The sequence below is a fragment of the Gadus macrocephalus genome, chromosome 17 (assembly GCF_031168955.1).
Source record: "Gadus macrocephalus chromosome 17, ASM3116895v1".
NCBI classification, from domain to species: domain Eukaryota; kingdom Metazoa; phylum Chordata; class Actinopteri; order Gadiformes; family Gadidae; genus Gadus; species Gadus macrocephalus.
In genome coordinates, this window is record NC_082398.1 from 6,912,969 (window position 1) to 6,925,117 (window position 12,149).

General features: G+C 43.8%; 3 protein-coding genes across 5 annotated transcripts; all 3 read left to right on the forward strand.

Moving 5' to 3' along the window:
- On the forward strand, positions 1-3,237 carry LOC132475695 (C-X-C motif chemokine 10-like). 3 transcript variants are annotated; one of them, XM_060076955.1, is made up of 4 exons: positions 1-160; positions 1,009-1,144; positions 2,706-2,837; positions 2,997-3,237. In XM_060076955.1, exons 1-3 carry the CDS (start codon positions 103-105, stop codon positions 2,815-2,817), a joined length of 306 nt encoding a protein of 101 aa, XP_059932938.1. In that variant the 5' UTR covers positions 1-102; the 3' UTR covers positions 2,818-2,837; positions 2,997-3,237. The 3 variants fall into 3 exon arrangements, with proteins under 3 accessions (XP_059932938.1, XP_059932937.1, XP_059932939.1); XM_060076954.1 differs by having other exon boundaries at positions 2,706-3,237; XM_060076956.1 differs by lacking the exons at positions 2,706-2,837; positions 2,997-3,237 and adding an exon at positions 2,196-2,366.
- Positions 3,238-3,379: 142 nt separating this feature from the next.
- On the forward strand, positions 3,380-6,306 carry LOC132475694 (cornifelin homolog B-like). The gene is made up of 4 exons (XM_060076952.1): positions 3,380-3,868; positions 4,363-4,467; positions 4,999-5,147; positions 5,556-6,306. Exons 2-4 carry the CDS (start codon positions 4,365-4,367, stop codon positions 5,697-5,699), a joined length of 396 nt encoding a protein of 131 aa, XP_059932935.1. The 5' UTR covers positions 3,380-3,868; positions 4,363-4,364; the 3' UTR covers positions 5,700-6,306.
- A 595-nt stretch (positions 6,307-6,901) lies between these two features.
- Positions 6,902-9,877, forward strand: LOC132475693 (cornifelin homolog B-like). Its single transcript, XM_060076951.1, has 4 exons — positions 6,902-7,081; positions 7,830-8,033; positions 8,445-8,590; positions 9,296-9,877. Exons 2-4 carry the CDS (start codon positions 7,832-7,834, stop codon positions 9,428-9,430), a joined length of 483 nt encoding a protein of 160 aa, XP_059932934.1. The 5' UTR covers positions 6,902-7,081; positions 7,830-7,831; the 3' UTR covers positions 9,431-9,877.
- The last annotated feature ends 2,272 nt before the right edge of the window (positions 9,878-12,149 follow it).

A 12,149-nucleotide genomic window follows, 5' to 3' on the forward strand; every position in this document is an offset into this window, starting at 1 on the left:
ATAGTTTGTGTATAAATAGTGAAGAAATGGACTACAGAGCTCACTCGTCTCTAGCGACTCAGCACGTTTTACACATATTGAGACATTAAAAAAAAGGTTAGAATGAAAAAACTACTTCCACTTCTGCTGTGTCTGGCCTTGGCTGTTCTCCTCGCTCACGGTAAGTCTACGACGCTAACCGGCAGTTTGTAGTTCACCTGCCAGGGGGTGAGTTACAACTTTACAGCAACTTGACTTGAAAGTCAAAGTAGGTAGATTTCCGTTTTTCCTCGATTATGTGTGTTTTTTCTTGACCATCCCTTGTGTGATGGTGCACAATTATGTGTGTTGTGTACCTCTCTTGTTTAACACAAGAGAGAGTATCGCTTAGATTGTCCAGCCATGCTGTTAGGTCTTGATGAAGAGAACTGATTATGCGGTTTGGTCGGCTTTTCTAAAAGGTGAAAATGCATTGTTGCTATCAGGGATGGGCCATCCGGTTTTATTTTGGTTTGCGTGTCGACAATTTCCATTCGTGTTTTGATTTGGTATTCACAGTTAAGCCGTGTAGACCTATGGTTAATCTAGGCTTTGAGTATTATCATTCAAACCCTTTTTAACGTGCCAGCCTGTGACAGGTTCATAATGTGACTGTAATGAAGCCTCTAATGGTACCACTTTGCCCAAAGGGTGTGCTACAATTTGATGTTAGCCCTGCTGCCCTGATTGAAGTAAAACTTGGTTTACAGGCCTTATTCTACAGCTTAACATTTCCCCTCTTGGAGGACATAGAAGACATCCCACTCAAGCAGTTTACCAAGTTTTCTTGTGTCAATTTCAAGTGCAAAGATAAGCGCCAGGCACCACAACACTAAATGCTCAAATCTTGTTTCCACGGTTTCCGGACCTTCCTGGAGTTATCCCCGGCCAACTAACCAATATGGCCGCCATACGTGAATTAGTCTAATTGACTCCCTGGTCTATTGTTCCTTTTTTTGATCCGTGTGTGTTTATTCTCTGGGTGGGAAGGCATGCCCCCCATCAGCAGGGAGTTCAACACACACTGCCGCTGCGCCGAGGTGGAGTCCCGCATGATCCCCCCCGACCGCCTGAAGAGCCTCAAGATCTTCCCCCGGGACGCCCACTGCCACAAGACCGAGGTCATGTAAGTGGTTGACCCCGCCGTGCACCGCCCAACCCCCCCGTCGCCCCCCCCTGGATCACATTGAACACCTTATTCTCTCTCTCCCCTATTCTCTCTCCTCCCCTCCTTCTCTCCTCTCTCGCCCCCTTTCTCTCCTCCTCACCACTCTTTCTTTTCCTCCTCTCCCTCCTTCTTTATACTCTCTCTCCCCTCTCCCACCTCCCCTCTCTCTCCCGTCTCTTCTCCTCTCCCCTCTCCCACCTCCCCTCTCTCTCCCGTCTCTTCTCCTCTCCCCTCTCCCACCTCCCCTCTCTCTCCCGTCTCTTCCCCTCTCCCCTCTCCCACCTCCCCTCTCTCTGCCGTCTCTTCTCCTCTCCCCTCTCCCACCTCCCCTCTCTCTGCCGTCTCTTCTCCTCTCCCCTCTCCCACCTCCCCTCTCTCTGCCGTCTCTTCCCCTCTCCCCTCTCCCACCTCCCCGCTCTGCCTTCTCTCTTCCCTCCTCTCTCTATTCCCCCATACTGTCCTCCTCTCCCCCCTCTCTTCCTCTCCTCTCTCCACCTTCTCTGTCCCCTATCCCTCTTTCCCCCTCTCCCTCCCTCCCTCCCTCCCTCCCTCCCTCCCTCCCTCCCTCCCTCCCTCCCTCCCTCCCTCCCTCCCTCCATCTAATCGTATTATAGTGGACACATGTCAGCATTCTAACAGTTGATCTGTCTGTTGATCTAACAGTTGATCTGTCTTTGCCTGTAAAGTTGCTTTGGATAAAAGCGTCAGTCGAGTCAACCAGCCCAATGATTTGCCAACACATTATCTCCAAACACAAACTGTAACATGCCACATTCTACAAATTGTTTTATTTGTGTGAGGAGAAATCCTGCTTTTCGTAATAAGGAATTCACAACATAAAATGGTTTGGGGTGGAGAAAAAACGATAAATTAATTTAAAGGGGACCTATTATGCTTTTTCGACTTTTATGACCTATAAACATTGTTATAGTGATTGATAGTCATGTTTAACCATACCAAAGTGTCAAATAATGACGTACATGCATTTCAACGTTTTCCCTGCTGTCAGTCTGGGGTGGCTGTGCAGAGCGCTAAACACTCGGGACAACGTTTGCGATTCACTTGTTCACATTTCCGGGAAATCATCTACGTAGAGGCACTCCTGCCGCGCCCCCATATGCCTGGTCAAATCTGCCCGTGCACGCGCTTCAAGGAAGGTAACCAATCACAACGGAGTGGGGTTGGCAGGAGGGGGGCGGAGAAGGACGAAACCGAGTGTTGACAGAGAATGTTGAAAGCGCCCAGATGAGAGGAAGAGTTTCCCGAAAATCTACATCGTTTTTTGTGCATGGTTAAACATGATCAATCATTATAACAACGTTTATAGGTCATAAAAGTCAAAAAAGCATAATAGGTCCCCTTTAAATACATTTTAATAATGAACTGCTTTGTGTATACTCATAAGCAGTGCAAATCCAGCCAATAATCCCAACTAAACTTGGACTGAAAGTTATGAAACTAACAAGAATGTATACATTTTAATGCATCTGTAATATCTTATTTCTATTTTATTTCTTAGTGCTGGATTGACCAATGGAGAGAGGATTTGTCTTAACCCCCAGTCAGCCTGGGTCAGGAGACTGGTGCGATTCGTCCTCCAGCAGCAGCAAACCCAGCCGCAGACTGAATAAAACACCAAATAATGCTGAAAGTATAGCTGAAAACCTCTGGCTTTTATCTACATATACATAAAGCCAACTGTGGCTTTACCTTTCATTTGATATAGGCTATATGCATGCTGCTTTTATGTGCAGCATATCATAAAGTGACACGAATGTTTTCTTTCTCAATGTCACAATGGTATGCGGAGGGGGCCAGCCGGGGGAGAATTCTTTATTGAAGAGGATTGATTAGTGCACCCATGCGTCTGTGAATGTGGAGATGTTTCTCTGCACGGACGTGTTTTGACTTTTAAGTTTCACTGAAAGCAAAATATGTAGCATATTATTTATTTCTCGCCAAGTAGCTTACGACCAATTAAAAACAAGTCTCTGAATGCGTAATAATGTGTCAAACAACAAAATAAAATAAAATATTCACAATAAATACAATCGTGCTGTTACTTTGGTTTACTTATCGAATTGTAAAATGAACAACAAACCATGTTAGAGAAGAAAATGATGCCTTATTATATTTGTGGTCTGAGCCAACAACACAATCCAACTAATGACAGCACAGCATGGGCCAAGCAAGCAGAAACATCTTGAAGTAATATTTCTGGGAAACATCGATTCGCTTTTTATATTTGTTTGGTAACACTTTACAATAAGGATAGATTAATGGACCATTAATAAACATTAGTAATTAGCATTATGTAGCATAAGCGCTAGGGTTAGTGGGTGAGGGTTAACCATGACACGCTTACCGTAGCGCTTATGCTAATAATTATTGTATAAATTAACACACTTCCTCCTCATGTGGATGCCCCCTGTAATCCTACTCTTATGTTCTGATGAAAAATATCTTACCCACAATCGGGTTCAGTTTCATGTCACCCTCAAGAAAAACAGGCAAGCAAAGCCAACCAACAGGTTGAAAGGGGTGTGCCACAAGGAAAGCTGGCGCTTATATCTGCAATGAAAGATTGCATAGAGTAGCTGACCTCACTACATGGTTAAGGTCACCAGGACTCAGGAGCTGCCTGTCTTGTTCCCCCATCAACCATCAACCCATCTAGAGAAGGTAAGAAATCATTAGCACACTGTTTAATGATGGAATGGAAGAAGGTTTTCTAGGAAAGGGTAGAAGAGTAGGAGTGATGGTCACTCTTGTCTCTAGAAGTCGTGACACTGCTTGTTTCTTCTATAGCTTTGCAATGCAATTGAACTCTTATAGGCTTAACATAACTTTGATAACGACGTCATTATTTATGTGTGTGCCCTCATTCCTGTAGCTTCATGTTTCTGTGTTTGTATTATAGTCAGGTATGGCACTCGGTAACTTCTTGCCTCTGACAGCTGCTATGAAAATAAATGTGACTTAATTGCGTAAATTTAGTATGCAAAACAAACTTTGAAAAGCTAGCTGTGTTACTTCCTTTGACAGGCAAAATGTGCAGTTGTGATCCGGCTCCAATTGGACTATTTGTTTTTATTATTGCTCAAATCGAATGACCCCAAAATAATAATAATAATAATAATAAGAAGAAGAAGAACCACTGTCACCTGTTTTGCCAGACATGGCCGTGACGTCCACCACCACTGTGATCCAAGTCGGCGGGGCCCCCAGCAGCCGGCACTGGTCCACTGAGCTCTGTGACTGCTGTACAGACACCAAAACCTGTAAGCTGGACTGCATTGGATATTTACTCTCTAGTTATTTAACAGGCGCTTCTGCACACTTTTACTTACAAATTCCTAATACCATACATAGTTTGGTATTGTGGAATTAAGTAGTATATAGGGAATATCCCCACAGGTAGATTGTAGATCAGTGAGGGAACCACATGCCATAATCACCAGTACTGCCCTGAAATGGATTACACAACAGTTTTCAGGTATAATGGCGTTGTTTATTAGACAATATTTGCCCCTTAGTGAAGTGAATATAAAGTGAAAAAACATTGTTTCTACAAGTGTCCTATTTGAAGGGTTGATTGTATGAGAAAGAAAAATCCCTGTCAACATCTCTGTCCATTGCTCCTTCCTCCTTCCTGCTTCAAATGGCTTCCTCATTCCTCATCTTCTCCGACCTTCTCCCCACTTTATATAATCTTCCAGCTCCTCCCTCCTTTCTATAATTTTTATTTTGAAAACGAAAGTATCAAATGGTGTTTTCCACTGATTTCCTGCATTCCTTCCCCCCCCCTCCAGGCTGCTGTGGCTTCTGGTGCTTCCCCTGCATGCAGTGCAAGGCCGCAGGGGACTTCGGCTGGTGCTGCGCCATGCCCCTGCTGGACTTCTTCTGCTGCGCCGTGTCCTGCTGCCTGCGCGCCTCCATGAGAGAGCGATACAACATTGACGTAATACTCACTTTATGCGCAACGCTCTACATAGGCGGGCTGGTGTTATGGCGTGCTTATGTTTTTATCACTGATTAATGAATCTTTCTCTCTCCCTCTCTCTGTCCGTCTTTGTCTCTGTCTCTATGTCTGTCTGTCTGTCTATGTCTGTCCGTCTGTCTATGTCTGTCTGTCTATGTCTCTCTCTGTCTGTCTGTCTGTCTGTCTGTCTGTCTGTCTGTCTGTCTATGTCTCTATGTCTGTCTGTCTGTCTATGTCTCTCTCTGTCTGTCTGTCTGTCTGTCTGTCTGTCTGTCTGTCTGTCTGTCTGTCTGTCTGTCTGTCTGTCTGTCTGTCTGTCTGTCTGTCTGTCTGTCTGTCTGTCTGTCTGTCTGTCTGTCCGTCTGTCTATGTCTGTCTCTCTCTCAGGGTTCGGGCTGTAATGACTGCTGTGCGTTGATGTGGTGTTACCCGTTCGTCTGGTGCCAAATGGCTCGGGAAGTCAAGATCCGCAAGCATGGAAGTGCACTGCCCACCACTACGGTGATCACCAACCAGGTCACCTCACACTAGGGGCTCCGAGCCAGGGGCCCCTAGGGAGCCAAACTGAAGCTAGTGGCCCTGGCCTTGGGTGTTTCCAATCTAGTGGTCTGACCAGTAGATTGGAAGTGAAGACTTTTAAGGTCTTAGATTATTGTTTAGATTTAGAGAAAAATATTCGAAAACAAATGCGTGCCGAAAATATGAAATAAGTTGCATACAAATAGCAGTGTGAAATGACTGGAGATACAAAGTCAGTTGCCCGTTGAAAGATTGTGCTACATTAAAATATAATATATCAATAAGGTTAAACAACACAAAGTCTGACATGGAAAGACCTCCTCACAGACCTATGGGGTGCAATGGATACACTGGGGATTTGCAGGTGTTGTGGGAGAGGGATATACAAGTAATCGATGCACTGGCATTTTTCCATTGGACATTCCAGTGCATTGGCTCCATGTCTGTGATTTTAGAATTGTGCATTCAGTGAGGAATGGTGATCTCAATAATGTGAAGATCTGTTGTATATGTATAGTACACATAAGGGGGGGGGGGGGGGGGGGGGCCTCTGTTGGCTTTTTTTATTTTTGCTTTTGGGCGCAAAAGTATACCGTAATAAAACGATTTATATGGAAAATTTGCCTGGGTGGAACCACTCGTGGATGGGCACGTTTTGTGAATATATAAAAAATATATTCTATGTTCTTTGCCTGGATAATGAGGTCGAACGACTGAGGAGTCGTTGCATTCTAAAACCATAACCGGTTAGGTTGTTGAAAAAAAACCGTCTCATTAAATATATAGGAATAATAATAATAATAATAATACATTTAATTTAGAGGCGCCTTTCAAGACACCCAAGGTCACCTTACAGAGCATATAGTCATCATTCAAAACTATGTAAAACAGACTAGGAATAAAAGGAAAACAGAGGTTAAACATGAAGAATAATAATAATTAATAACACTCAAAGACGCCTAAAGTGAAGTGGGGACCTTCACTTTACTATTCGATATTGATTCATAACGTTAATCCGTTCAATGTAATAGGTTTGATTTAACTCTGATTTACAATCAAAGTTAAATAACATTATTACCCTGTAATCCCCCTGCTACACATGAATTGAAAGTGATCACTAGGAACTCCTAACAAGCCAATGAGAACTCTACATGTGCCTGGATGGGAAAAAAAACACCCACTCATACTTGATAGGTTTCGCTTCCTCGACTTTGGAAACAGAATCCTGTTGCGCCTTCAGTTTCATCGTTTAAACGTCGCGCGGCGCACCACACTTCAAGGCATTCTCCAGCAGGAACACACAGGCCCCGACATTATTACAAATTGACCAGAAGATAAACTTCTCCCCCTACTTTTCTTACCTGAACGTCCAACTGGGAAGAGCAGAAGATAAAGTAAGACATCATTTCAAATGTTTTCACACAATATTTTATTTCATTAGGCTATTTCATGTATCTAATCTAATCGCTAATCAGTTAGCCTACCGTTAGATGAAGTGATTACATTGACATGGCTTTGATGGTTATTATTCTGATTTTCTGGTTATTTGATTTAACTTTGAAAACGAGCGGGCAGAGCTCGAGGACAATGCGACAACCTACAGGTCCTAGCTTATTATGAAGACTTTATTTAATGAGGGTTTATTTAATGGGGGTTTATTTAATGGCGCTACATCCGCCAATATCGCACGACTACCGCCAACTTCTGGTCATCCTCTTTGCATCTGTGCCTTTTGGCTTTCATAAATATCCACGATACAAATGTATGTCATAGGAACCCCTTTCAGTCGTAAATGCATTGAAGCGTTAACGTTGCTTCAGAACAAAAGTGAATCCAAGGCATGCCTTTGGTTCACTAAAATAGATTTTTTTAAACCAAAGGCAGGCCCATGCAAAGAGGACGACATAAGATGTACGTAAAGTTGCAATAATGTTGAGTTTATCAGCATTTAATACGATCAGGTAAGACTTTTATTTTCAGGAATATGGCACCACACGTTAGTCGCCATTTTCATTCTAGCTAGCTTAAAGTCATTTTATTTGGCTTATATTCGGGGTTTGCCATGATATCAGTTTATGTATAACACAAGAAACCAAGCGAAACATGTTCAACAATTAATCTAAACATTTTCACCGTTGCTAGACATGGCCTACCAACAGCAACACCCGCCACCCTACCAACAGCATCCCTACCAGCAACCGCCCTACCAGCAACCGCCCTACCAGCAGCAACCCCAGCAACAGCAGCCCCGGCCAGCCATCACCAGCGTAACCACCACAACACAATCAGTGATGTCTGGGATGTGGAGCAGTGGCGTGTGTGATTGCTGCTCGGACATGGAAACCTGTAAGTCCTGAAATGGAAAACAGAGAGATTTGTAGTTTAGCAATCAACGGATCAACAAAACATACTCTTGGTTTGCAGATTCTTATCGTGGTAAATGTGGTACTGTAGTCCAATATTGGGCTGTACATGCAAAATGGTTTACAGCTCCAGCCCCGGAAAAGAATGACTAAAACACAATTGCCACACCATGTTGACAGCAGAATTGCCACACCAGCCCATGTTGATTTTTAAATGGATGAAGCGAGAGAGTGTAGTGATATTCAAGTATAATTATATGGTTTACTTACTACTTTGCGACAAGATATTTAGCCCATCACTTACCTTCTTTTGAGTGGACAATAAACACTTATTAGAAAGGACCAGTAAAACAAAAAGATTTCCTCTATCTTCATCTTATTCTTCCTCTCCCAGGCTGCTGCGGGTACTGGTGCTTCCCCTGCTTGCAGTGCAAGACCACCGGAGACTTTGGCTGGTGCTGCTGTCTGCCCTTGGTGGACGTCTGCTGCGTCGTGTCCTGCTGCCTGCGCTCCTCCATGCGAGAGCGCTACGGCATAAATGTAAGCGGAAGGTCAAGGGTCATGGGCCGAACCAATGATGTGGTTAGAACTAGAACGCGAGCAGACGATTGGGTGGCAGTCACAAACATAACATCTGCATGTAAACTTGAAGTGTATCGGTTGTTTGAATTGGAATTTGGTCTTGCTTGCTATGAATCTGACTTTCATAGCAAGGATTTTGTTGATGATGTTGTATCCGTTGGCAGCCAATTCCTGATGTCTGCATTCGAGCTCCTCTCTCTCTTACTCACATGTACAACAATCGTATTGAGTTAACTATAGCTCCGAACGATCTGCAGCCAAATCCCTCCCTCCCTGTCTCCTGCACCCCCGTCGCTTCCTGGAACAGCTCATCAGCTGACCCGTCTGTAGGTCAAATTCAGGACACCCCTGACTTTGGTTGAAAAACACACTCCAATTTGGATTGTAGAGTGTTATTGTTCTCAAACTCACCAGGAAGTGACTTTGGATAAAAGTGTGATAAATGATTAAATGGAAATAAATCCCTCATGAACTACCCCCCCCCCCCCCCCTCTCTCTCTCTCTCTCTCTCTCTCTCGCTCTCTCTCCCGCTCTCTCTCTCTCTCTCTCTCTCTCTCTCTCTCTCTCTCTCTCTCTCTCTCTCTCTCTCTCTCTCTCTCTCTCTCTCTCTCTCTTCCTCTCTATGTCTCTGTCTCTGCCTCTCTCTCTGTCTCTGTCTCACAGGGTTCATGCTGTGACGACTTCTGTCAACTGTTATGGTGTTACCCATGCGTCTGGTGCCAAATGGCACGGGAAGTCAAGAACAGAGGTCGTACTGGCAACACTTCGGTGGTCACCACCCAGGTCATCCAAGTCTAGGGGTCCCCGTTAGCGGCTGAGGAACCTTAAGGCCAAAAGATTGCACTAATGATTGTTCCATCATATTTTTTGTAAAAGAGTAGTTTCACTTTTAAACCAGCATTCCTTCCCATTGTTCCATGGCATCTTATAATGATCAAATAACATTTAAACTGAATGCAGCCATTGTTAAATTCAGCTAGCATTTTTTCAACTTAAGCTGTTTGAACACAGCTGTCCACAAGTGTTCTTATTATGTTTTATACATTCCTGACCTTTGCTATGCCTTCATTAAAATCGAATGTTTTTCCGATCTCACAAACCTTTATTATCATTACACTCAGCCTGCTTTTGTCAAATAAAAAGCCCAACAGAGTAGTTTAAGATGTAATATACCTTATTGTCATGTTAGGCTAGTTAAACTAAATTCCTGTTAAATGCATTCAATCATTAAAGAATGAAATATAATCTTGTGTAGTAATTCAGCTCTAATACAGATTCTGATTTTGGGCTTACAATAGCTAGTGCTTGGGGTGTCAGACTCCCAGCTGAAAATGACTGGGTTCAAACCCCAGTGTCTGAAGTATCCGTTGGCAACCCAGAGCAAGATGCCAAATCCATTCCACAGAATAATCCCAGTGTGTCCCACAGTCCAACGGTAAAATGGCAACCGCGCTGGGCTTCTATCCCGATCATTCAATTAAATACCATTCAATCTGGCAAACAAAAAACTAGTACATTTTTGTTTTTTTGTCCTTCGTTTTGTATGCACCAAAAACAGAAATATAACTAGTAAAGTTATTATAACTCTTATTATATTGTAGGCGTAGCCAAACTTTCTTATCTGGTCTGCTAGCTCATCAAGTCCCTAGCTGACACACGGGTTACATCCCAGAAATACCTCACAAGGTAAGCCACACCATTTTTATTGTATTGCCAGTGTGAAAAGCTTTTGTACAGCAGAATAATGGTTGTGAGATGGAGGCCATCTGGGGCCGTATTCACAAAGGATCTTAGGGCTAAAAGTAGGTCCTAACTGGCGAATTTAGGAGTAACTCCTAAAAATAATGGGCGTGTCACTCTTAAATTTAGGACTCCTAACTTTTTTCACTAAGAGCAATTCACTAAGTATTTTAGGCCTAAAAGTAGCACCTAAGTCTAGGAGAGCTTAAAAGAGGACTCCTAACCCAGTAAGACCTATTCACAAAGAATCGTAAAATGCCTGCGAGACGAAATGTTAGGGTATTCAACTTGTTGTGGAGTTAGTGCGCGATGCAATAACATCCCCGACTAACAGGAATAATCTGATTAGTCCCGAAATAAAATGTTTGTGTTATTTAGCAACAGGGGAAATGCTATTTAGCAACAGGGGAAATGCAATTTTGCAATGCCGAAGATTTAGACGATTGCAGGTATGCCCGGTGTGTGGTCGGTGCTATTGAGTCATCAAATTGCGTCATCAAAAGACGAGGACGTGTTCGTCAATAGGAAGAAAGTACATTCCATCAACACGCAGGTTGTTTTTGATGCAAATTTTAACATAGCCTACTGGATGTTGTTGCAAAGTGGCCTGGAGCTTCAGCTACCCATGATTCGCGCATGGTGAGCGGTCTGAGGCAGCTTTTTGAGGTACCAGTTGGGTGTCACTTGCTGGGTGACAGTGACTATCCATGCAAGACGTGGCTCTAGAGACCCTACCTCAATCCACAACCGGGAGCACAGTTAAAGTATAACATGTAAGTGATTACGCAGATTGCGCTTAGTCCTATGCGTAAAACACATCGTATTGGCTCTTTGACGCCTTTTATTTGTTGAATCCATGTTTATTATTGTTCACTGATTTCCTCCATATATGCTAGAGCACACAAACATACACGAAATGTTGTGGAGAGAGGAATTGGGCAGATGAAACGTCGGTTTCATGTCCTCCACGGCGAAATACGCCTCACCCCAGAGAGGGCAAGCACAGTAATCACTGCCATTCTACACAACCTCTACAAGCGGAGGAACATTCCACAGCCAGACGATGATAATAATAATAATAAATGAAATGTATATAGCGCTTAATATGGTACTCTAAGACGCTTTACATATTGCCCTATCAAAACTATGTAAGACAGACTAGGAATAAAAGAAAAACAGGTTAAACATGAAGAATAAGGTGGGAGTTAGGTGGGGAAGGCTAGTGTGCAAAGGTATGTTTTGAGGGCAGATTTGAAAGAAGAGAGGGTTGGAGAGACTTTGATTTGGGAGGGGAGTGAATTCCCAAGGGTGGGGCAGCAACTGAGAAGGCCCGATCACCCCAAGTCCGTCGCTCAGTCCGTGGAACTTGTAGCAGGTTGGCCGAATTGGACCTGATGAATCGGGAGGGGGCGTGGTGATGGAGGAGGTCGGCAAGGTAGGGGGGGGCTAGGCTGTTGAGGGCCTTGTAGGTGATGAGTAAGATTTTGTAGTTGATTCTGTGTTTAATTGGAAGCCAATGGAGTTCACGGAGGACAGGTGCAGGCCCGGAGTGGCTAATCGGGAGGACCGGGACAATTCCCGGTGGGCCGGTCTGACTTTTTGGCCGCGAGGGCCGGTGTTCAATTATTATTTTTATTTATTTTGTGCCGGTGTTCAGTCATGGCACTGAGTGGGTATCGCGTGTATGTTACCGCTGTCGCTGGGCAGTCTCCACTTGCAGCTCTTTTCTTTTGTCATCTGTCATCATATCAGGGAGTTGGTGGTCTGTTTGATTATG